At 39.5% G+C, this 25,175-nt stretch overlaps 1 protein-coding gene and 2 pseudogenes across 1 annotated transcript; 2 read left to right on the top strand and 1 right to left on the bottom strand.

Annotated features, from left to right (window-relative positions):
* Positions 1 to 341: 341 nt before the first annotated feature.
* On the top strand, positions 342 to 8,060 carry LOC110348364 (endogenous retrovirus group K member 10 Gag polyprotein-like; annotated as a pseudogene).
* A 1,715-nt stretch (positions 8,061 to 9,775) lies between these two features.
* LOC147822097 (olfactory receptor 2L5-like) lies at positions 9,776 to 15,443 on the bottom strand (annotated as a pseudogene).
* A 364-nt stretch (positions 15,444 to 15,807) lies between these two features.
* LOC147822098 (olfactory receptor 14I1-like) lies at positions 15,808 to 16,362 on the top strand. The gene has a single exon (XM_087197558.1). It carries the CDS (start codon positions 15,808 to 15,810, stop codon positions 16,360 to 16,362), a length of 555 nt encoding a protein of 184 aa, XP_087053684.1.
* The last annotated feature ends 8,813 nt before the right edge of the window (positions 16,363 to 25,175 follow it).

Genomic DNA, 25,175 nt, shown 5'->3' on the forward strand with positions numbered 1-25,175 from the left:
GTACTTGGATAGTAGTCTCAAGGAGCAACTACCCAATTTTTGATTTTCACCAAATTTAATCATCATGAGTATGATGTGGAAGGTGGTGTTAGCTATGAAGATTCCATTTTAACTTTGCCCTCCACCGTAAAGGACAAGATATCAGCTCTGGGAATACTCTGTCCCTCCCAAGCCAAATGCTTATCTTTAAAGATTGTCCTGTGCCATGGTGAATGTTCTTTTACCCAGAGATATAAAGAACTAAAAGAACAGGGAAATTCTAGAGAATGGGGAAATTCTAAAGAAAAGAGAATTGGGCGTTTCTATATCAAGGCCAGGACTAAAAATAGCCACAGCCTGTTCAGTGTATAAAAGATCCAGAAAAGATAAACTTGGGCTCTCAATCTCTCTGGGAGCCCTCTCAACTCTATCTCTGTGTCTTTCTTTTTCTTCATCCTCACTCCCCCATTCAGGTGCTGTTCGACAAGTGACTGCAGGCTCTGTCACAGGTGGCACCTGAACAGGGACCTGAATATGGGGAACTGAAGGACACCGCAGATCGTGAGCTCAGATAAGTAATTCAAGGGTGGTGAGTACACTCGGAGTAACAAGATGGGTAATGGTAATAGCCAAATGCTTTTTGTACATATGCTTGAAAATATGCTTCACGTTCGTGGAGCAAAGCTAGGGCATCAACAATTATGTAATTTCCTGGAGTTTGTAGAGAAAGTTTGTCCTTGGTTTCCTGAAGAAGGCACAGTAGATTTAGAAGTATGGAATAAGGTGGAAAAGCGACTTCAGGACTATTACGATGGTCATGGACCCACTAAAGTCCCTATAGATACTTTTAGTTTATGGGCTTTAATTAGAGATAGTTTGGACCCTCAACATGAGAGAGAGAGGGTTAAGGGACCCTCCTCAAGTCCTTCCTTGGAGGAGTCTGACAAGGCTGATGTTCCTGAGGTTGTCCCTCTGCCTCCTATAGAAAGTGAAACTAAGCCATCTGCTCCGCCAGTGTATGCTGATGTGGAGCCTTCACTAAGGAAGGGCCTTTTTCCAGATGAGGGTCCCTTAGACCCGGGAGATGCTGATGATTTGGAAGAAGAGGCTGCTAGGTATAACAATGAGGACTGGCCCCACCCTCCCTGTCATAGCCATGGCCAGAAAAACCAAAAAATTCAAATGGTCAATGAGTGAGGACGTGACCGAAAAGATTGCTAGGTTGGAAAAGAAATTGGAGTCTCTTTTCCAGCAGTGGCAAACAGGAATAAAGGTGGAAGAGAAAGACCAGAAGACTCGGAGAGAGGGAGGAATGATTCCTTGTATAATTGCTGGTCTTGATCCCCCACCGGTTGTAGGTCAAAAATTTAAAAAAAAAATACTGACCCCCTTATAGCCATGATGAAACATCCCCCAGGACCTGGACATTTGTCTGTCAACTCTCGGTCTCTGTCGCCATTACAAGCTACCCTGCAACATGCAGTTGACAGAGGAAAAGATACCCAGGGCTTTCATTTAGCTTGTCCAGTATTTGAAGAAGCTGATGCTCAAGAGAGTATGGTCAGAACACATTGGCCAATACCTTTTAAACAGCTCAAAGAGATAAAAATAGCATGTACACAATATGGCCCTACTGCACTTTTTACTCAGGCCATGTTAGAATCGCTGAGTATGGATGCACTGCCTCTAGGGGATTGGAAACAGCTTGCTAAGGCATGCTTGTCTGGGGGAGACTTTCTCCTTAAAAATCAGAATTTTCTGAGCAGTGTCAGAGAACAGCTGAATTAAATCGAGCTAATAGAAACGATGTTGATTACGACATGTTAGCGGGGGGGGCAATATGTGGACCTCGCCAATCAATTATTGTTTCCTGCAGGAGTATATGCACAGGTCAATACCACTGCCAAGTGGGCCTGGCATAAGCTTCCTTCTACAGGTAGGCAGACAGAAGATTTATCTAAAATTAGGCAGGGACCTGATGAGCCTTTTCAAGATTTTGTAGCCAGGTTAATGCAGACTGCCAGTAGATTGCTGGGGGATTCCCATGTGGGGTTATTGCTGGTCAAACAACTAGCTTATGAAAATGCCAATACCGCCTGTCAGGCAGCCCTAAGACCATTTAGAAAAAAAGGCACCATTTCAGACTATATTAAAATGTGTGCAGACATTGGGCCTGCTTATAGTCAGGGCCTTGCCATGGCAGTGGCTTTGCAAGGAAAAACCATTAAAAAAGTGTTGTTCCAACAACAAAAGAGGAATCCCAAAGGCAGGGTTCCGGGTCTGCCAGGGAGTTGTTTTGGATGTGGTCAAATAGGCCATCAGGTGTGGCAATGTCCCAATAAGACCCATCCAGTTAATTCAAACAATACAGGAAAAGGAAATGGGCCTGGATTGTGTCCCAAATGCAAAAGAGGCAATCATTGGGCTAATGAGTATAAATCCAAAAAAGATGCCATGGAAAATATTCTCCAACAGGAAAATGGGAGGAGGGGCCTGCCCCAGGCCCCGCAACAATGTTATGGGGCACTTCATACTTTCGTTCCCCAGCAAGAAAATCCGTTCAGTATCTCTTCAGAGCAAGTGCAGGCAGTGCAGGACTGGACCTCAGTCCCTCGGCCTTCACAGTATTAACCCCAGAAATGGGGATGCAGGCCCTACCTATTGGAGTTTATGGACCCCTACCATCAGGGATGATAGGGTTGCTTTTAGGTTGAAGTAGCACTACTATAAATGATATTCTGGTTGCTCCCGGGGTCATAGATGGGGATTTCATTGGAGAAATTAAAATTATGACTCATTCACCTACCGGGATCTCTGTGATACAAGTGGGACAATGTATAGTGCAGTTGCTGTTACTCCCTCAAGTGCTAACAAATAATCCAACAACAACAACAAAAAAAATAGGAGATGCTGGATTCAGCTCTTCAGATGTTTATTGGGTGCAATTTATAGGAGCCCAATGACCTGAGCTCACCCTGACCATCAATGGGAAAAATTTTCAGGGTCTACTAGACACTGGGGCTGACTTCTCAGTTCTAACTGCAGACCAATGGCCTAAGGCGTGGCCTAGGCAACCAACAATGACACAATTACAAGGAATAGGTCAAAGATAAAGCACTGAACAGAGTAGTAATGTGTTACTTTGAAAAGATGCCGAGGTTCATCATGGTAGATTTCAACCATACATCGTGCCGGGGCTGCCGGTTAATCTGTGGGGCCGAGATGTTATAAAAAAAATGGGGGGTGTATTTGTATAGTCCTAGCAAACAGGTCACCCACCAAATGTTTGATCAAGGGCTTTTACCTAATCAAGGCTTAGGAACTAAATGTCAGGGAATACAGACACCTTTAATGCTGATCCAATGACCTTCAAAAACAGGCTTAGGGTGTTTTTGAAGGAGGCCACTGGTCAGCCTGTACTCCACACAGACCTCATTACTTGGAAAAGTGAAAAACCCGTGTGGGTGGATCAGTGGCCTCTCACTGAGGAAAAAATTACAGCTGCTGAGCAGTTAGTACAGGAACAGCTCGATAGCAGACATATAGCTCCTTCTAATTCTCATTGGAACTCTCCTATCTTTGTGATTAAAAAAAAATCAGGGAAATGGAGATTATTACAAGATCTTAAAAAAGTCAATCAGACTATGGAAGTAATGGGAGCCTTGCAACCAGGGTTGCCTATGCCATCAGCTTTACCTAGAAATACTTATAAGATTTAAAGAATTGTTTTTATACTATTCCACTTGCTCCTAAAGATTGTAAAAGATTTGCTTTTAGCATACCCTCTACAAATTTTAAGGAGCCTATGAAGAGATATCATTGGAAAGTATTGCCTCAGGGTATGGCTAATAGTCCCACTTTATGTCATAAATTTGTAGCTCAAACAGTAAATATAGTTAGGCAAACATATCCCCAAATCTATATTGTTCATTATATGGATAATATACTTTTAGCTCATAGACAAAAAGGCTTCTTATTAACAGCCTATGCTCATTTACAACAAGCTTTGAAGGATCACAGATTGATGATTGCACTGGAAAAGGTTCAGACTGAGCCACCATATTCCTATTTAGGACATACATTATATCCCAAATCTATATTACTTCAGAAGGTTCAAATTAGAAAAGACAATTTACACACTTTGAATGATTTTCAGAAATTGTTAGGAGATATTGATTGGCTTAGACCATATTTACAAATCTCCACCAGAGAAGTGAAACCTTTATTCAATATCCTCTGGGGAGATTCTGATCCTACATCGGTTAAAAAATTAACTGAAAAAGGTCGGATGGCATTGTGTGAGATAAAACAAGCTATAAAACGACAGCAAGTTCAATATATAGATTATGCTCCAGGATGGGCTGCCTATGTTCTGGCAACAGCACATACTCCCACTGCCGTTTTATGGCAAAATAGTCCCTTCCTTTGGTTGCATTTTCCTGTTTCTCCAGCCAGAGTGTTAACTCCCTATTATAACTCTGTGATGTGCCTAGTTCATATGGCACGGGAGGAATCTCAAAAATATTTTGGAGCAGAGCCTTCCTTAATTGGAGTCCCGTTTACCAAACAACAGCTAGATTGGCTATTCCAAAATGTGGACATGTGGGCCATTGCTTTTGCACATTACCCTGGATGTATAGAAAACCATATCTCCAAGGATAAATTATTGCAATGTGTTAATATTCATGCTTTGGTGCTTGCCAAGATTATAAAACAGGAACCCCCAAAAAATGCTCAAGTGGTTTTCACTGATGGGTCTTCCAATGGTATTGTGGCATATGTTATTCAGAAAAAGCCACAGATTGTTCATACAGTCCCTGCCTCTGCTCAGATTGTTGAGCTTCACGCTGTCACTACAGTATTTAAACTTTTGGCCCATTATTCTTTCAATTTGTATACAGACAGTCATTATATTGTTAAAGCTTTACAGGTGCTTGAAACAGTTGCTTATATTGATACTGCCAATAATCAAATACAGGAGCTCTTTGCTCAGATACAATAGTGCACACATCCCCGGACCTGTCCTTGTTATGTGGGTCACATTAGGGCTCATTCTGGGCTTCCTGGACCCCTGGCAAAGGGAAATGATCTTGCGGATCAGGCTACATGGCTAATAGCTTTCAGTCAATTGGAATTAGCTCAGCAGTCTCATGCTCTACATCATCAGAATAGCCACAGCTTAAAAAAACAATTCCATATAACTTGAGAAGCTGCTCAACAAATAGTTAAGCAATGTTCTGCCTGTCCTACACATCATTCTGTCCCTCATTATGTGGTAAATCCCCATGGCCTTAAACCCAATCAGTTATGGCAAATGGATGTTACCCATATTGCCGAATTTGAAAAACAAAAATATATACACGTAAGTATTGATACCTTTTTGGGATTTATTATGGACACCGCCCAAACTGGAAAAGCTACGAAACATGTGATAGCCCATTGCTTAACATGCTTTGCCACAGTTGGGGTCCCTATCATTCTTAAAACTAATAATGACATGGGATATGCTAGTAAAGGTTTTCAAATCTTTTGTAAACAGATGGGTATCGCCCATAAGACAGGTATTCCTTATAACCCACAAGGCCAAGAGATTGTGGAAAGAGCCCATGGTGCTCTAAAAAATCAATTACACAAAATAAAAAAGGGGGAGTTATACCCTTTATCCCCACCGAATTATTTACATCATGCTCTCTTCATCTTGAACTTTCTGATTGTGGATGCTCATGGAATGACCGCAGCAGAATGGCTGTGGCATCCTAAAACTAAATCATCATATGCTCGAGTGAGGAGGAAAGTTCCCCTCACGGGTGTATGGAGTGGCCCCAACCCGGTATTGATATAGGGATGAGATCATGTTTGTGTTTTCCTGCAGGACGCTGAAGGTGCCAGGTGGCTGCCTGAAAGATTGGTCCATTTTGCGGGAAATTCTCCTGCCCCTCAGGATGATCCCGACAACTGTCCTGCTGATAAATCTGATGATGATGCTAAATGCGGAAGTTTATTGGACTTATGTACCTGATCCACCTGTTGTACCTCCAATGAGCTGGGAAAGTGGAGAAGTAATGGTATGGGTGAACAATACCAGGCTGTTGGATGAGCCAGCAGCCCCTGACAAGAATGAGGCCTGATCATTCAACTATACGGGATCAGGAACCGGAACCCCCCATATGTTTTTCCAAAATCAACAAGACTGGTTGTATAAGACTGAGTGCTTGCACCCTGGCAGGAAGGCAGGTAGATCAATGCAAAGGCGGGATCACTGGAGTCCGTCTACATCTACCTGTGGGTATGGAGACCACTGGTGTAGTGCCTCAGACTTTTCCACCTTGTGGGAGGAGAGAATACTCCAATAAGACTATTCCATGGAAGAGATGTGCGGCGGATGCCCCTGTGAGACATAATATTACTGGATTTGATACTTGTTTTGGATTGGTCTGAATCTCGGGATTATGCCTCTACTCAAATGTATACTTCTTCCTCTCCTAGTCCCCCATCATTAAGTGAAATAGCACTCTCTGCAGGGTTATGGTGGAGTGACAAAGGATATGCTCAAACATATATTTGGAAATTGGCTGCAGCTTTGGATGAGGTTAAGGCCCAACCCGAGAATTATTATCATCCCAGAGGAAATGTCACTGCATGTGTCATGCGCCCTTATGTATTGCTTGTAGGAAATGTTAATATTCAGAAAGGTAACGATTATTATAATGTTACTTGCTTTAATTGTCAAATAAGTAATTGTATCACCCGGACAGAAACTCAGGTGATGGTTTTGCAGCAGCCAGCATTTGTTATGACGCCAGTTAATGTTACAGGGGCATGGTATGCAGATCAGGGATTACAGGTGTTTGAAGAAATTAATAAGGCTCTAAGTAGACAAAAAAGAGTAATAGGGTTAATTATTGCTGGAATAATTGCACTTATATCCCTTATAGCCACTGCCTTTACTGCCGCCATTGCCCTCTCTCAATCTATACAAAATGCACATTATGTAAATGAGTTGTCAAAAAATGTTACTATGGCATTGAAAACACAGGAGGATATAGATCTTAAGATGGAGCAAAGAATAGATGCCCTATATTCTATTGTCACATATTTAGGAAATGAAATACAAGGGCTTAAAATTAGAAGCAAATTGAAATGTCATGCTGATTATCAATGGATTTGTGTTACTAGTAAGATATATAATGATACAGGTTATGAGTGGGATAGGATTAGGAAACATCTGCAAGGGGGTTGGCACAGTATGAATGTGTCCTTGGATTTAATACAGCTTCATAAGGAAATTATGGATCTCCAAAAAGTAGAGCCCCTAAAATTTGATGCAGCCCAGTCTGCACAGGATTTTATTAAACAAATTAGAAAAGTTCTGCCATCTGCATCTTCATTTACACCATTACTCATTTCTGTAGTAATCATTGGAGGAGGATTACTTCTTGGATGCATGATCCTTCCAGTGCTACTGTGGGTGTTTGTGCATTCTTTAATGAGGATGGCTGGAAGTATACATGGTCTACAATTATATGCTGCGCTGCCTAGGCCCATGGTGTAATCCCCTGCAGAGGCTGGTAGTCAATGATGGGTAAGAGAAGTACAGGAAATCACAAACCTAAGACAGAGCAAGAGTACTGTGACACTCTTGACTCCATGCCGGGTAAGAGATTTCTTTGTATTCCTCGCCTAAGACAGGCACAGTCTATCTGCATGATCAAGGGAACTTGACATATAATACAAAAAAGGGGGAGATATGGAAGGCGGTGTTAGCTATGAAGATTCCATTTTAACTTTGCCCTCCACCGTAAAGGACAAGATATCAGCTCTGGGAATACTCTGTCCCTGCCAAGCCAAATGCTTATCTTTAAAGATTGTCCTGTGCCATGATGAATGTTCTTTTACCCAGAGATATAAAGAACTAAAAGAACAGGGAAATTTTAGAGAATGGGGAAATTCTAAAGAAAAAAGAAGTGGGCGTTTCTATATCAAGGCCAGGACTGAAAATAGCCACAGCCTGTTCAGTGTATAAAAGATCCAGAAAAAATAAACTTGGGCTCTCAATCTCTCTGGGAGCCCTCTCGACTCTATCTCTGTGTCTTTCTTTTTCTTCATCCTCACTCCCCCATTCAGGTGCTGTTCAACAAGTGACGGCGGGCTCCATCAGTATGATGATTTTCAATAAGAAATATTGCCCTTTCCCATGTTATTCTGCTGTCAGCCTAAAATTTCATTTGATGATAACTAATTTCCAATAAATAATTTTTGAGATAAAAGGATCATACTCATTTGCCACTTCATAATCAAAGGTTTTAATTAGTCAGTATCATAACAGACTCTAGCACTTCATTGCTGTGTTCATATCATCTATTCAAGTACAGATTTTCTGGCCTGAGAAACAACTGTGCTCACAAGGGGAATACAGCTCACCACCACTTCCATGGTTTATGCTAGCCAAGACCTTTCCCCAGCAACATTCTGCTTACTTTTCTCCATCTGTCTTTGGGCAGTGATAATTTTATCAGAAATATTCAGTTTTGAACAGAAACATTTCACTCACAGTAAAAAGTATAATAATAAATTGTCATTTACAGACATTATTACTGAACTGTAGGCAAACATGGTATGTATCACTGCAGAATGCTTTAATCATGTAAATCCAAGGTCTGTCTCATGGAAAATAGAAAATTGTTCCACTTCATTCTGAGGGTAATCCCTCCAAAATTCCTTGAGGATAAGTTTCTCTGAGTGTTTAGGAAATAAAGCATAATTTTACAGCATCCATAAGAATATGCCCTTAGAGTAAGTCATTATAAATCAAGTAGGTTGTATAGAAACTGTGTAGTATGCATGTAAGTTATTATTAAATAAATGAAATATTTTGTTTTCAGTTAGACCTGCCCAGTACAAATAGTTATTTTAACTTTGTGGTAATTTACTAAAATTAAGATTAAAAGAAATTATGGAATTGACACATCAACACAAGGAGTGATCACAATATACAATAAATGCTTAAATTTTTAAAATTGTTACAGTAAGAGACACATTTGCACTAATGACCCTAAAAACATTTCTCCTTACTTTAAACACACATTCATTATTCGATTATTTTTGCCTCTCTCTGAAGCACTTCTGCAAGTCCTCTTTTATAAGTATCTTTATGGAATGATAAAATGTATAGTGCATGCCACTACCAATTCCTATGAATGGAAATGGTAGGTTCATAAAAACTTGTCACCGTGCCCTCATCTGCCTGATTTGCCACATCTAGCACTGTGGGAACTCTGGGTCTTCCCAGAAGTAAAAATTGACCTTGTAAGGTAAATATTTTGAATGCATTCTGGACACCAGGACAGCTACAATAGCATAGTTAAAGGCCCTCATGAAATGAGACTTAGAAACTGCTTCAGGAATTGGCAAGGACAATGCCATATGTATGTTCAAATGTGGGGGAGGATTGTGAGAGGAAATCATGGGAATGTGTCTGCTAAAATACTAGTTTCAAAAATTTGAACATTCAACTAAGTTGTTGATCTCACTCTAATTTTGAAATATTTAGAAAGGTTTCACTATATTCTGTTTTAATTTTCCATGTCAGCAAATTCACATTAGTGAAAAACACAAGGCCATTATTAGATGGGAGAGAAGCAATAAAGAAAGATTAATATTAGGGTTGAAAATATATAATTATTTTGCCACATCAGATAAATTTGCAATATTACAGATTAAATTCAGTTTAAGTGGTGGCCATTAAATATTTTTCAAGTAGTGATCCACTGCTGCATATGCAGAGGCACAAATTTGCCTACATTTTCCAAGAGCAGATTCTTTGAATCACTCTTCCCAGGGCCCCTAGCACCTCCTTGCTCCTCAGGCTGTAGATCACAGGATTGAGCATTAGGGTGAGGAAGATGTAGAAGATAGTCAGAACCTTGTCCTCTGCTGGAGACTGGAGGGGCTTTGGGTGGAGATAAATGTAAGCAAAGGGTACATAGTAGAAAGTCACCACAGTGAGGTGGGAGCTGCAGGTGGAATAGGCATTCTTCCTGCCTTCCCAAGTGTGCATGCAGAAGACAATGAGAAGGACCCAACCATAGGAACACAGAATACCCAGGAAAGGAAACATAAGAAAGAGGATGGTGCTATTGAATGCATTGTACTCATAGACCCTGGTGTCCATGCAGGGCAGAGTGAGCATGGACAGAACATGGCAGAAGAAATGATTGATGATCCTAGACCTGCAGTAAGGTATATGGAGTACATAGACTGAGCACAGGAGTTGATGATACCCATTGCCCAGGATCCTAGGATTGTCAGCACCCACACTCTTCTGTTCATGCAGATGGGGTAGTGCAGGGGGAAGCATATTGCCAGGCAATGTTCATAGGACATAGCTATCAGGATCAGTCCTTCTGAACCTGCTAAGGTCACAAAGAAGAAACACTGAACCCCACACCCAATAGAGGAGATAGACTTGTTTTCAAAGAGTAACCTGGAAGCCATATTGTGCACTGTGGTGCAGATGTGAGGTCCATGAGGGAGAGCGGGCTGAGCATTAAGTATATGGGTGTGTGGAGCTGGGCTAGCAATACCTTGTTTCACAGGGACATTTTCTGGTGTCCATTCTACAAAATTTCATTTTGACAAAGGTTTTGATTGATTGAGTCACCCAATATTTTAATTAATTAATCAAAAAATTGTAATTTTTCCCATCAATATGATGGGAATATACCTTATTTATGTAAGGATTCTACAGCCTTTTCTTTCATAAGTATGTATTATTAATTTTCCAACTTTTAATGATATATGGGTGGAAATCACTAAATTTACTTATACTCTATGCATTGCAGATTTTTCCCCCAATTTCTTATCTCTTAACTTGTTTAATTTAAATATTTCTAAATTTTCAGTTCCTCCCTTGTGACTTGCCTCTTTTTCAATGTATTTTATATTTGTGAGCATATTCAATATATATGCCTTGTAACTCCATGCCTGGCATCAAAGGAACATAGTGGTAAATGTGAGTTCCAAAAGGCTTGAGCAGCCACTACTCCTGGCCCATATTCCCTTTGTTGGTCAACTTTCTCATCTGAGCCAGCAAATATCTGCCCACAAATGAAAACAGTAGAGGTTTAATTTTGCTCTTGGTTTCAAAGAATTCAGTCCTTGGTTACCCAGCTGTAAGAAAGGAACATCATTGCAAAAGGATGTGGGAAAAAAATGAAACAGAGCAAGAAAACAGCACAAGAGGGAAAGGGCTCACAGACTCAACATAGACCTAGAGGCCATGTTTCCATTACCCTGACACACCTAGAAGTGTACTTTACTAATCTTCTAGGTGGCTCCCCCACACAGTCGTGACTTCACACTGCAAAGAACGGCAAAATCCTTGAGCATCAATACCACTATTTGATACCTTGATAATATACCTATTTGGTCCAAGTATGGAAGTTATAATTGATAATGTCCAGTTAGTTGAGTCATTCTTTACATTCTTATTTTGCTCACTATTGTGATCTTGGTGAGAAAACCTGGCATGTACCAGATATATGAGCATGCAACACCTAGAGAGACAGAGCACAAGAGGAGATAATTATAATGACTAGGGGGAGTTAATAACTAAGCAAAGGAATGCATTCAGCAAGAGCCTTCATGAATCAATCGAGCACATGGAAACACACCCTGAATGAGCCAGAAGAAGGACTTGCACTGTTGACAAAAATATCTGGCTGTTGGTTTCTTTCAGCAGAGTTTCTACCATTGGCTACCACCCCATTCTGCCCTGTTTACCCAAAGATAATAGGACAAAGTCTTGTTACCTAAAACAAATTTAGCAATAGAATTGGAGACTTCTGGGCAACTGTAGTATTTGCAATAGATTTAGCAATAGTATCCAATGTTTGAGATAGATTTCTTATTGTAATTTTACTTATAATTACTCCAAACCAGTCTGGGAGCATTTTACAAATGATTCTCACTTACATGTGCTAAACTATTCTTCATGCTTTGATGTAAATTAACAGTTATAGACAAAAAATCAATTTCAGTTAGCCATGGAATTAAAATGGTATTGATTAAGTCTCTTTCCAGTCATTGCCCCATGAACTTGCCCACATGAACAGTGGATCACCACATCCCTCACAAATAAAATGCTTCCTGGGGAGGTACAGAAGGAAACTCCCTGTGGCATGGTTTGGGCCTTAATTTTGATATTTAGGGAAGCACTAGGAAGGTGCAGTACTCAAGCTCTGTTATCAAATTCTAAAATATTCTTGAATGGTACTGAAGCTTATGATGTCAGGGATATCAATTTCTGTCTAAACTACTGCATTATCTTTCATTTGGTTATTTTGTTCAATTTCAGGCACAATTTACTCATAAAGCCATGAATGTAGGATCTGCCTGGTGCTAAACTAAAGTTACCAATATGAGTGTGTGAACATAACACCCTAAACCTAAAGGATGAAATATTGCACTTTCTACATGGATGAAACTCATTAGACATAAACCAAAGAATCTTTAAAATCAGGAAAATACTTCTCTCTATAACCTGGTGCTGGAGCTGGTATGCTGTCTCTGCCCCATATTTGTGTGCTGGTCTCCCCAGTGTAACCATAACAACAGATGACAGAACCTATGCATGTGGGCCCCAAAGAAATCTAAATAATTCATGTGTAAAATCCTCTGAAAAGAATAACAAAGAATCAATTGTTTACCAAAGGGAGGGTTGTTTAAATAGACCACAATGGGATCTTCACCAGTTCTCTTCTCCTTTCTGCCCTCTCCTCTCCCCTCCTCTTCTCTATTTCCTCTTCCCATTGTTCTCTTTCCCTTCAGCTGCTCATCAGCACCAATGCCTCTGCCATGCTTTCCAACCTCCAGAACTGTTTGCTAAAATGCATTTGACAAATGAAGTACTCACCACAGGTACTGAGCTCTGCTGAGCACAAAAGAGTCCAAGACACAGAACAGCTAAGCTTCCTCAAGAACCTATGGATTAAAATTTCCTACTGAACATTATCTTTCCCTGTATAAACTAAGGATCAGAAGACTTTTGTGGTTTCAGAGGACACAATTTTCCATCCCTGAGCTTGGGAAAGCAGTGTGGGGTCACCTGCTTCTGAGGAGAAACCTCCTGGACAGTGAAGTTCATGGGTTCAGTTGAACAAGACAAGTATTGCCTTGGACTGGTATAGGACTGGAATAGCAAGGAGTTTTAGCATACATTTATACAGGTTCTGGTGTTCTTCATTTATTCCAAAGTAAAGAAACATCTTACAGTTTTTTAAAAGAATAATTCAATCTTGAAAACTGAACAGTTGTGAATGAATTTTTCATACTCTGATTTTAATTCTTCCAGCCCTCTGTGAGGGTCATGCATGATTTTGTAACATGTTGTAGTGTTTTGTTGGAAAATACCAACATAGAGAGTGAAATTTCTCTCCCAATCATCACAACACATTGTGCAAGACTAACATTTTAGGTGTTTATTTCATACAAATATTATTAATCTCATAATCAGTTGTGAGCTTGGAAATTCATTGAATCTTGAGTCATGTATGAAATATATTTGAGTGCTTCATTTTTATTAAGGGCCACACACATAAACTACTTAAAACTATTGGAAATTTAATTAGTCTCAATGGTATGGGAAAAATCCTGGCCAATTACACGCTGGAGGAAGCATGGGCCCCTTGGAGCTGGGATCTCATTCAAAGTGTGAACCCCATGCATCCTTAGTGAACACTTACCAGGGTCCCAGGTATTTCAGAAGCAGGGCTGCATGAAAAGTCCAGACTCCTAGTCTCACTGAGAAGTGAGTTTGCCTTTAGTCACTGAAGAAAGAAGCAGGAGCAAGGATCTCATCAAGTCTCTTCACACTGAGCAAAGTCAACATTTGTGTTCATGTTATTAGACTCATTACCTCACTGCTCAGGTAAGTTTTAAAATGTTAATTTATGTATGTTTATTAACATGAGTAATGCATAAGTCACATATAAGCACCTGTGAAATACTACAAAATCATAAAATAATGTTAACTATGTAAGCCCAATATGACATATGTGTGCTAATAGGATAGACATATTTTTTCTGATTCTAGTGTTTATTAGTGGCAATTACTTTTTAAAATACTCTCCCAGGGGCTGGGGATTTAGCTCAGTGGTTTCACCACCTGCTGCATAAGCACAAGGACCTGATTTCATAACAAAAAAATTCTCTCCCAGGATCTGTTTCATATATGGCTGAGGTCAAAAGACAGAAATCATGCTGATGGAAAATTATCTTGGAATTGAGCATGAAGTCATGTGAATTTAAGCTTGATTTAAAGGGATAACTAAGAAGTCTGTAACCAAATTAAATTTATGGGGACATTTCATTAAAATCAACTGACATAGGGAAAAAGAGGCTTCAAATTAGTAAAGAAAAAAGTTGAGATTTCTATCATGGCCATTATTAGGGTCAAATTTTGATAGGAGGTGGATTGTATAAGGCACTAGAATGATAACACTGATCCTTATGTAAATTCTTCTTCTTCTCATATTTAATAATTTATGAGGAATTAAAAAGCACATTCATTCTGTTGTCCATTGAAATGTTGAGCCACATGATTTCAAAGTATCCCTGATGTAAAGAAGGAGGAGTTGGCCTCCCTGGATTCCCTGTTTGTGCAGGACCAAGATCCATGGTGAGGGATAGAAGTGAGAGATAAACTAGCACCAGGAAATGGGAGATTTTGTTTCCATGGAGGAAGCAGGGGGACCAGGCTTGACTTTGGTAAAGGAAATTGAAAATAGCCACCAGTGTTTTTATCAGTAACTCATACCTTATCAGTGCTATCAACTAAATCAATTAATATCAGAGTTGATAGTCACATTCTGAGCTCAAATGATTTTCTCTTTTTTAGGGAAGCAAGTCTGAAAGAGAGGTCTGGTGTCATTTAGATCAAAGTCATTGTTAAAGGAAACTCAGGTTAATGCATTAGGTTGGTTAAGGAAAACTGAGGAGAGCATCAGCCACAGAAGGGCTGCATCACAGTCATTCTCCAGGCCAGGACCTAGAGAATGAGGATTTGATGAGGGATTTCCAAGCCTGAGTGACATTAGAGAAGCTCTCATAGACAATGCCTAGGAGAGCAACAGAAACCTGAAGCAAATGGAAAAACAGGTGTCCAGAATGATTAGAAAATACATGTTAAATGTATGTACTGAATAAATGAATGATTGCCTAGAATTAATTTTACTTTAAATACTTTACTGCTTTAATCTCTCATACTATGGAACTAGACAGAATAATTATCAGGAATTTGGAAAAGGAACAAGAAATAGAAATATGTGCATTAACTGGATTTCAAGGTACTTTATGTATCCACTTATTGTCTCCTGAGTTCCAGGTTAGAAACCACATTACAGTTCTCATGATCTCTCTATATTGGAGCATCTTCTGCTCACTTTAACCTCTGACTCGGCAGACATGATGGCAGGTGGGCAAACATGGACAAGCTCACTGTCTTTATGGAATTCCTCCTCATGGATGTCACAGGCTCCTGGGAGCTCCAGGTTCTGCAAGGTGTGTCATTCTTAGTGATTTGTCTGGGAGCACTAACAGGGAATCTTGTGACTGTCACTGGCATCATGACAGACAGACAGCTGCACTCTCCGTTGTACATTTTTAACAGCACTGTGACCCTCCTAGACCAGGGTAGTATCTCAGTTATTGTTCCCAAGGCCATAGTGAATTCCATGACAGGCTGTTAAGACCATATCCCTGACAGAGTGTGCTGCACAGATTTTCCTCTATCTTCTTTTTGCAGAGGTAGTGATTGCCCTCCTGGTGGTCATGTCCTATTACCACTATAAGGCCATTTGCCACTGTCTGCATTATGGGCTCATTATCACCCTGAGTCTGTGCTCCCAGGCCACAGCTGGCTCCTGGGCCTCTGATCTGTTCTACTCTGCTATCCACACAAGAGCTCTGTTCAGGCTTCCCTTCACCAAGACAAATGAGATCAAGCAATATTTCTGTGATGTTCCTCATATTCTGAGAAATTCATCTTCAGATGTCCAATTTTCTGAATTTGTAATCATTGCTTTAAGTGTTTGCCTTGGCTCAATGTGTTTTAAATTTAAGTTTGTGTCATATGTTAATAAGTTTTCAACTGTGCTTAAGACCCATTCAGTGGAAAACTGTAACAAACCCATGTCCACCTGTACCCCACAACTGGCCATTCTCCTTTTGTTTCCCATTTCTGGGCTGGTGGCTCTCTTGGGTCCCATTGGAAAGAAACCATCCCTCAAGAATCTGCTGACTGCCATGTTCTACAGGATAGTGCCCCCATTCCTGAACCCCATCATCTACTGTCTACACAACAGGGAGATCAATGCTGCTCTGTGAAGAATGTTCAACAGATATTCTCTGTTCACAGTCAAGAATTATCTTGACTAAAACAAAAATCTCAACTCTCATTCAGAGTATTTTATTTTGTATTTGATATATGTTCATAAGTTGTGATTGAGACTGAGTTATATAATTTTATTTGTCTGTGTATATTTTTGTTGTCTGCATGAACTACAAATCTATGTCTTAATTTTCTCATTCACTACTTGCATATATACATGTTTCCCAAAGGAAGAGAAGTGTGGTGTACATTGGCAAATTATCTGGAAAATGACTGGGATGATTTTGAGGTAAATAAAAGGCAGGCATCATAAACAGCAGGGCAAGTGTTATGTGTTCCTCCTTAACAGAAACCTGGGCTGTTGTGAGAACCTCAGGTGCTGGATCTGAGCAACCTGGAGAATTGTACTGAGTTGTCCTGTGAGAAGACACTGCTGTCTGCCCTGTGCTCTTCGGACTCACTCTTCCACTCAGGCTGGGATAAGTGACAAGGAGTTTAGACAGTGTGACAACTCAGGGCTGAAAGTACAATGGGCTTATTAACACTGAGACCTTCACAGGCCCCTTCTCCTTCATCTGCTGAAACCCTTTTGATTCATTCATTGAAAATTAGGTCACAAAACATCTGATATTCAAAAAACTTTAGATTGAAAATTTTGGTTTCTCCTTCCTTGCACTCAGGATGGAAAATTTCAGGCGATGGTTGATCCAGGAAACCTTTGAATGCCATGAAGAAAACAAATCACCATGGAGCCAGATGAAACAACAACTGCTACTGGGATTTATTGGCAAAGCATCAGACAATGCTTCCACCATGTGGGACATTTATCTCAACAAATAGCATGTACAAATGATTCACTAAACATTGAAAGAGTTTTACTTTTCTAACTTTGAAAAGCTGAACTTGCATCATGGTGGAGGAAATACATATTGACAATATTGGTCTCAGCACTGAATCCCAAATTTTCCACCTGTTTGGTTCATCAATCCACTCTGTATGGAAAAACCTCAGCTCTAAGGTGTTGGTACCCACTTAGCCCCAGTCCAGGACAATAGGCATATCAGGCTCACTGTATCTCCCCACTTATTTTTCCTGGCAGAAGCAAGTTGTGTTTGGCACCATGTACATACTGTCATCCAGATTATGTCCTTTTGAAGGTCTGGACATGGCTCACCCTCCTCTAATGCCTGAGATACCACAACTTTCAATGTTTCATCACTGACAAGGTTACATCTGTTCAGCTTTATCTAGTTATAGGTGACATTGAAAGTTGTGTGAGTATAAGGCACAAATCTTGATTTGAGTTCTGCATTTGTTGTGAAATATTTCTCCAAACAAAGGTAAAAAACATATCCACATTTCTTTTCAAAATATGTCTGTACCTAAGTCATTTTCATAGCTGTTTCCAAGGAAAAAAATCACTTTCAATTTTGTATTTAAATAACACTCTTACAAAGGTAGGGAGTTAACACTTTTTAAATCTTTGAATGTTTTAATTAATTCATTTTGCCCTGTTTTTTATTTTATCAAAATTTATATGTAGAGTTTTTGCCTTGTTTTTTTAATTCCAAATATTTGAATGAACAAGTAGATTCATATGTAATTTTCAGTCTTCATTCATAAAATTATGTCATTCTAGTTCTTCCTTGAATTGATTTTCAAAATAGAATTTAGTTTTGTATTAAGGGACTTGAAAAATCCATATTGTATTTCTGTTTGTATATTTTCAGCTAATATATTATTATGAGTTTGATTCTTTCTACTTTGAAATTATTATCTTCTGGGTAATTTTTATTAATAGATTTTTTTCTTTTTTGCAATTTTATATATTTATTCATTTAGAAATAACAGTTTTATGTATATGTGGAATGTGGTGTGATTCTTTGATGTGAAGTGAATAATCCAATATATTATTCATTATTCTTAACATTTAGGTGTGTGAAACAGTTAAAATCTCCCATTTCCCAGAGTATGAAAAGTGTGTAATGCATTGCTGTCATAGGCACCATTCTGTGCAACTGCAGGTCTTCAATGCTCATCCTTTCTGCTTGAGATTCTGTGTACTCTGGTCATTATTTCCCCATTGTCTACAGTCCCCCTCTGTAGGATCTGTTCACAATTCTACTCAATAGATCTATGGACTCCACTTTGCTAAATTCCACATGAAAAGGTATCATGCAGTGTTTGTTTTTGGTGCCTGGCTTACTTCACATTGCAGAATACACACCCTCCAGGTGCAGGCATGTTGGTGCAAAAGAAAGGCCCTCAACCATTTTTAGGACTGAATAGTATTCCACTGAGTGTATATGGCACATTTTCTTAACCCTTATCTGAAGAGTAAGCCCATGTGGCTTCTATATCTTCAGCTATGTGAGCAGTGCTGCAGTGAAGAACAAAGTGCTGACATTCCTTCAGTAGATGGATTCCAGTTCTTGGGATCCATACCCAGGGATGGGATTCCTCTATCAGAAGGTAACGCCAATTTTAGTGTTTGAGGCACATTGCTGTGTTAAGGTGCAAACCCCAAAACTGGCCCTGGGGTTGATTTTACTCTGCACATCACCCACACTGTCACCTTTCCTCTTTTTGGCAATAGTCATCTTAACTTATGTGAAGCATTGTCTCCTCCCAGTTTTAATTGGATTTCCTGATGACTGATGGTAATAAGACTTTTCTGCAAAATAAAAATATTCTCTAAAAAATCTGCATTTAAGCACATACTACTTAGGGAGCAAGATCTTTTGCAAAAGGGGAAGGATGCACAGATCAAGGGCAGGAGAGGGAGGAGAGGAGAAAGGGGATGGAAAAAGGAATTGAGCTGTGTTATGCGCATGGACTAGATAGTGGCTCCACACAAAGAATGTGAACATTTTGTATGGCAATGTTTACTAAGAAACCATGTCTTTATAGTTCATTGACTAATTTGATTATTTTACAATGCTACTAGGTGAAATTTTACATACACCAATGACACATGGAATTGTATCAGAGATACACACAAAGCACTCTTGCACCCATCTCTAACACACACACACACTCATACACACAAAGATGTGGTAAACAACACCTCCTTGGTGATCCTTTTAGTTCCTAATGAAGCCTTATGACTCAGTTCACACAGGAAAAGAGGTCCCTGTGCTGTGGACTCGTCCAGCTCTCAGTAGCTGTGTCACAGCTCTGTGACCACATCACCACCTCCACTGTGGTTCAGACCTAAAATGCCCCTCACAGCCTCCTGACTGTGATGGTGAGGGATCTTGGTGCTGCACTCAGAGTGGGTTCACTCACTGAGGAGCTCAGTAGCCCACTGTGCAGTGAGAAGGCCACATGGCTGGAGGAGGCTGCTGGGGCATGAGCAGCAAGGTTGGATTCTTCTCCCTGGCTCTTCTTCCTACCTGCTGCCCACATGGGTTGTCCACTGTCCTCTACCATTGCTTCTGCTTGCCACTTGATTCTGTGCATCAGATCACTGTGGACAGAGTCATCTAAAAGCCATCAGTAAAAGTTTTTCTCCTCCAATTGTGGGTATGGGGATTTGACAAGTTTCAGAAAAGATGAGGGATACACTCTCAGAGAATTGCTCTTCCCTTCTTACCAGGTTACAGTAGAAAAAAATTATTATGTACAAGTGTGGAGAGAATCTCTGGCTTGGTTAGTTGTGGGGGACACCAAGAGATTGGACAGCCTGGTGTGGCTGACGACTCAGAACTCTGTAACTCAAATGCACAGCTTGTTCTATGTAACATTTTACTTTTCCAATTCACATTCATGGAAAAAATCGGTGTTCCACAGTCCCAACAATATCATACCATTGAGTTCCTGATGTTTTGCATAATTACATTACACTGATTCCAAGTTATGTTAAATTTTATTTAAATACGCACTTTAGCACATTTGAGGATTTGTATGACAGACATTCTCACATTTCCTTGTATCCAAAACTTTTCATCCCCCTAACTGCAATTCTATGCTCTGTAAACACTATCTTCCCATTTGCCTAATCACTTCTAGAGAGAAGATCATAATTCATTATTTACATGAAACATTTTTGGATATGCATTATGGTAGTAGTGTATATAAATAAGAACATGGTTTACCGGTATTTATCTGACTTGTGGACTGTGGACAATCAGGAGACATACCAGACATGGTTTAGTGCACTCAAAAGGAATTCAGTAAAACACATGAAACATTTTCTGAAGTGCTGAACTCATTATGACTTAGCTAAATTTAGAAATACATTTATATGACACTATTCCTTCTTATGTAATAAAAGTCCAGCTTATTCATTTCAGGATTAATATTGCAAATATATTACTATTTTTTGTTCTAAGGTGGCCCAAATTTGGATAAAACTTGTTTTATTATTGTTTTGCATTTTAAAGACTTGAAATTCAGAAGAATTAAATGGTTCCTAAGTAGTCCTGCTATTGAAGTTCAGTGCCAACATGAGGATACAAATATTCTGATGTAGTTTTTATTTTAGTTTGGCCAAAAAACAGATTATCTCAAAAGCAATAGCTAAAATATTAAGAAATAATATATCCCAGAAATTTATACTACATGCCACACAAGAACAGTTGTCACTAACCTTCATATAATGTCATGATCTATAGTGTGAGCAATAAATTAATAACATGAGTGAGTTAGCAATACCTTATTTTCAGAGCAATACTTCTGGTGTACATTCTAAAAAATTTCAGTGTACAAAGCCAAAGTGTTTGTAATTGATTCAGTCACCCAATGTTTTCATTAATTAATCACATAATTTTTTGTTGTTCTATGAAATATAGAGAGCCAAAAAACTCTACTCTTAAAAAGTCCTTTAAAATCAACCAATAACAAATGCTGATGGAGCTGTGGGGTAAAAGGAACCTTTCTCTACTGTTGGTAGGAGTGTAGACTGATGCAACCACTGTGAAAATCAGTATGGAGAATCATCAGAAAACTAAAACTAGAGTTTTCATTTGACCCAGCTATTCCCCTGCTTTGTATCTTCCCAAAATAATTTTTAAAAAATAATACTACAGCAATATATGCACACTCATGATTATAGCAGTACAATTTATAATAGCTAAATCTTGGAAGGAGCCTAAATGCCCATCAGCAGACAAATAAATAAAGAACACATTTTTTATACAATGGAGTACTACTCTGTAATAGATAAGGATAAATCTGAGACATTTCTACATAAATGGATGCACCATGACGCCATACTCTTAAGTAAATAAACTGAACACGCGTGTTTAAATATTGCATTGTTTCTGTAGTGTGAGAAATTAAAAGGATAAATAAGGATCTAAATGTGCAATAGATATTGGGAAATAGGAAGAAAATGCCCAGATGAGATAGGGATCATGTGAGCAAGGATAGAGAATGAAAGGAAGAGAAAGAATAAAAGAGAATAGAAAGAAACCATGGAAACAAAACTTTCATAAATAAAAAGGGGAAGAGGGGTTGAAAGGTGGGGAGGGATTGGGCAAAAGAAGAATAGAGATATTTTATGTACAGGTACAAATCTCCTATGATAAATTTGATAATTATTTATTTCTAGAGTGTATCTAAAATCAATAACAAAAAACTATTTAAATAGAAATCTTTTCATATTTTCTGCTCACATTTCTCTTGACTAGTAATTCTGTATCATCAAGGGTATTAAAATAGGATCAGTAGCTTCACATCACAAATGATTGTGGCCTTAAAAGTATGTGTGAGACAACTTCAAATCTCCAACTCTTCTAGATTGAAATCATGGCAGCATATCCTGGTATCACCTCAAAAGAATTGAAAGTCATTTTCAACAGCATATCTATGAGATGCATGGATTTTTGAAGTGACAGCAACCAAAATGAGATTATGAAGTGGACTGGATATAAGTAATATGCTTAGGGTGTCATTGTCCCCAGATGGGACCATTTAGTTACAGGGAAACAAGGTCAGGGCTCCCACTGATTCTGCATTATGGAGACTTGCACAATTGTTCCATAACATAGGATGATGTAATAATAAGAGAAATAAAGTGAACAATAAATGCAATGCATTCAAAGCACTCCCAAAACATCCACACTCCCCAGGGTCTGTGGAAAAATTGTCTTCCCTAATGCTGGTATCTAGTCTGAGAAAGGGTGTGACTAATACTGCTCTAAAGTGTAGTAGGGTGGTCAAATATCAGTGTACCTATGTTTATTTAATACATATGTGTGAGTACATATGTGTTCTATCAAAAGCAGAGAAACAAAAATGTTATGTCTGCAATGTAGAAATCTTAGAAATCTTAAACATCATATGTACATATGGTCATTAATTTTAATACATATGAAAAAGTAGTGAAATATGAAATTTATTTTCTATGTTTGTAAGAATAAAAATGTGTCAACACAAACAGTAGTACTTGTCTAGTTCTATATGTTTACAAATACTAGAGTTATCCCATTTGCTGGACTACCCACTAACAGCATCCCCATCAATCCATCCTATGCACTTGTCTGATCAGAGCACCTGCACATGTTCAGCAGACTTCAAACACAAACGTGCACAATGTTTACAGACACTAATTGCCTCTTTTAAAAGTGAAGGTGTATTTTTCATGCCATATCAACACCAGTGACCAAGTGACAAGAGTACTGAGGCTTTTTTCAAGTCCTCTTTATCAAGACATAAATGCCCTGTCCCTCTCTTCACACAACCTTTCCTGACCAAGACATATAGGATGTGTTCCCTCTGTTCAGAGATAGTGGAACAGAGCCTGCAAAGATAGAGTCTACTTTTGTCTCAACTCACTATGGCTTATTCTGTGTCTAGATGTTTACCCAAAGCCTCACATGCTAGGTTGGGTTCTGTGATGATGGATTAGCCCACTGATGGGGTTAGTGTAGTTCTTTGTGTGGATTATGGGTTTACTGAAGAGGGAAGACCCACTGTTGGTATGGGAGCCACCAACAAATAGGCTAGTAACCTGGATAGAATAAAAAGTGAAAGGAAAGAAGCCTGGCTACCTCCTGGAACTATGCCATGGACAATTTCTGTCCACCATGCCATCTTGCCTCAGAGCCAGCTGACTATGGACTGAAACCTCAATAAACTGTGAGCTGAGATAAACCTCTTCTTCTTTAACTGTGGAAGTTTAGTATTTATTCTCAGCAACCAGAAAGTATCTAAGACAAGCCCTCTCTGATGAATAAGAAAAACACCAATTGACTAAAATAGCACTAAGTATTCATCCCAATTTATCTTTAAGTATCAGGAAAAATTAAAGAGAGAGCAGAACTTATGGAAATGGCTGCAACTAACAAACTAAACTCCAAACGGATTTCCATTTTATTTTCTTAGTTTGTACCTTTATGCAATGGAAAACATCTGGTCCATTACTGTGAAGGATTAAGATGCATAGCCAAGCAGGATGGGAATAGGGACAACATTCAGAGGAACTGCTGGCTGTGAGAAAGTGCATCACTGGGACTGGATGAGCAGCTTCCTCAGGGCCCTGTGCACGTCTATATTCCTCAGACAGTAGAAATGCGGTTCAGGGAAGACAAAGAAGAGCCCAGGCCTGAGCTCAGCTGATGGCCCTGTGACCTCTGTAGAGTGAGCTGACTCAGGCTCAGTTTGTGGTTGAAATGTGAACCTCCCTCACCCATCTCTCTGCTTAGGGCGGTGTTCTCCCTGGTGCCAATGTCTGGGGAGAAGGAGGAGGTAACAGCACAGGTTTCTGCAGAGATAGGAGCACACAGGGGTCAGAGGAAGAGTGGTCAGGAGCTCATGTGACAAGAAAGAGCCCACCCAGAATGGACAGGGATGAGGTGTAGATGCCCAGGGTTTGAAAGTAAGCTGTGCACCTCCTTCTAGGTCTAGAAAGTGAGGAGGACATCACTAGACTGCAATGTGTGTGGACCCAGAGTCTGTGGGTTCAGTGTGGGCTATGGAGCTCCATGGATTCCCCAGGGTGGCTCCTGGCAGAGAGAATGAAGACATCCCACAAAGCAGGGTGTAGGATAGCTCTGCCCAAGGCTACCAGGCAGGGCAGCCAGCAACCAATGGCAAGGGAGGAGACAACGTGACTGTAGCTGCAGGCTTCTGTCCAAGTTGGTGGGTGGGGTGAGAGGGTGCTGGGTACCCCATGCCCCACACTGACCAGGCATCATCTGCACATGGGGTCAGGGGCACTTGGCCCAAGTGGTGATTTATGTGATAATAAGAATTCACAGGAAAAGGGAAAAAAGCATTCTTCAAAACTGTAAGAAGTAAAACAAGAACGGGCAGGCCCCACATGTCAGTCCAAGACCAAAATTAAAATCATTGGCAATGCAAAGACTGGTACATATGGAAATTCTCATTCACTGCTGGTGTGAATGCAAAATTGCATGTCACATGAGGAAAAAATGGCAATTTCTTTACAAAGTGGAATGCAGCCTTCATCCTGCTACTAGGTATTGATCCTGCTGATATGGAGCTCGAGTTTATTTCTGGGTTCTTGGTTTGAAAGCATACTTTGTTTAGGAATTATGTTTGTAATCCAGAGCACCTGTATGTCAAAGCAAGTTTCCCCATAAGAAATAATGGAAACTCAGGTGATTCATTCCATGATCCAAAAATATTCATATAAAATGATTATAATACTATAATGATATATAATGTAGAAAATAAAATACAAAGAAAAATAAACAAATTATCCGTACTTACTTTTGAAAAACTTTTAGGTCTGTGTGAGGGAGACAAGAGAGATGAGGATTATTATGTAGGATGACTTTCACTATCACTAATGGAATTACTGCTATTAGCTCGATGGACTATTTATCTTTTCCTGCAACTT

Source organism: Heterocephalus glaber, unplaced genomic scaffold (genome assembly GCF_053883595.1).
Source record: "Heterocephalus glaber isolate CG9 unplaced genomic scaffold, H.glaber_assembly_v1.0 deba00001673, whole genome shotgun sequence".
Lineage (NCBI taxonomy): Eukaryota > Metazoa > Chordata > Mammalia > Rodentia > Bathyergidae > Heterocephalus > Heterocephalus glaber.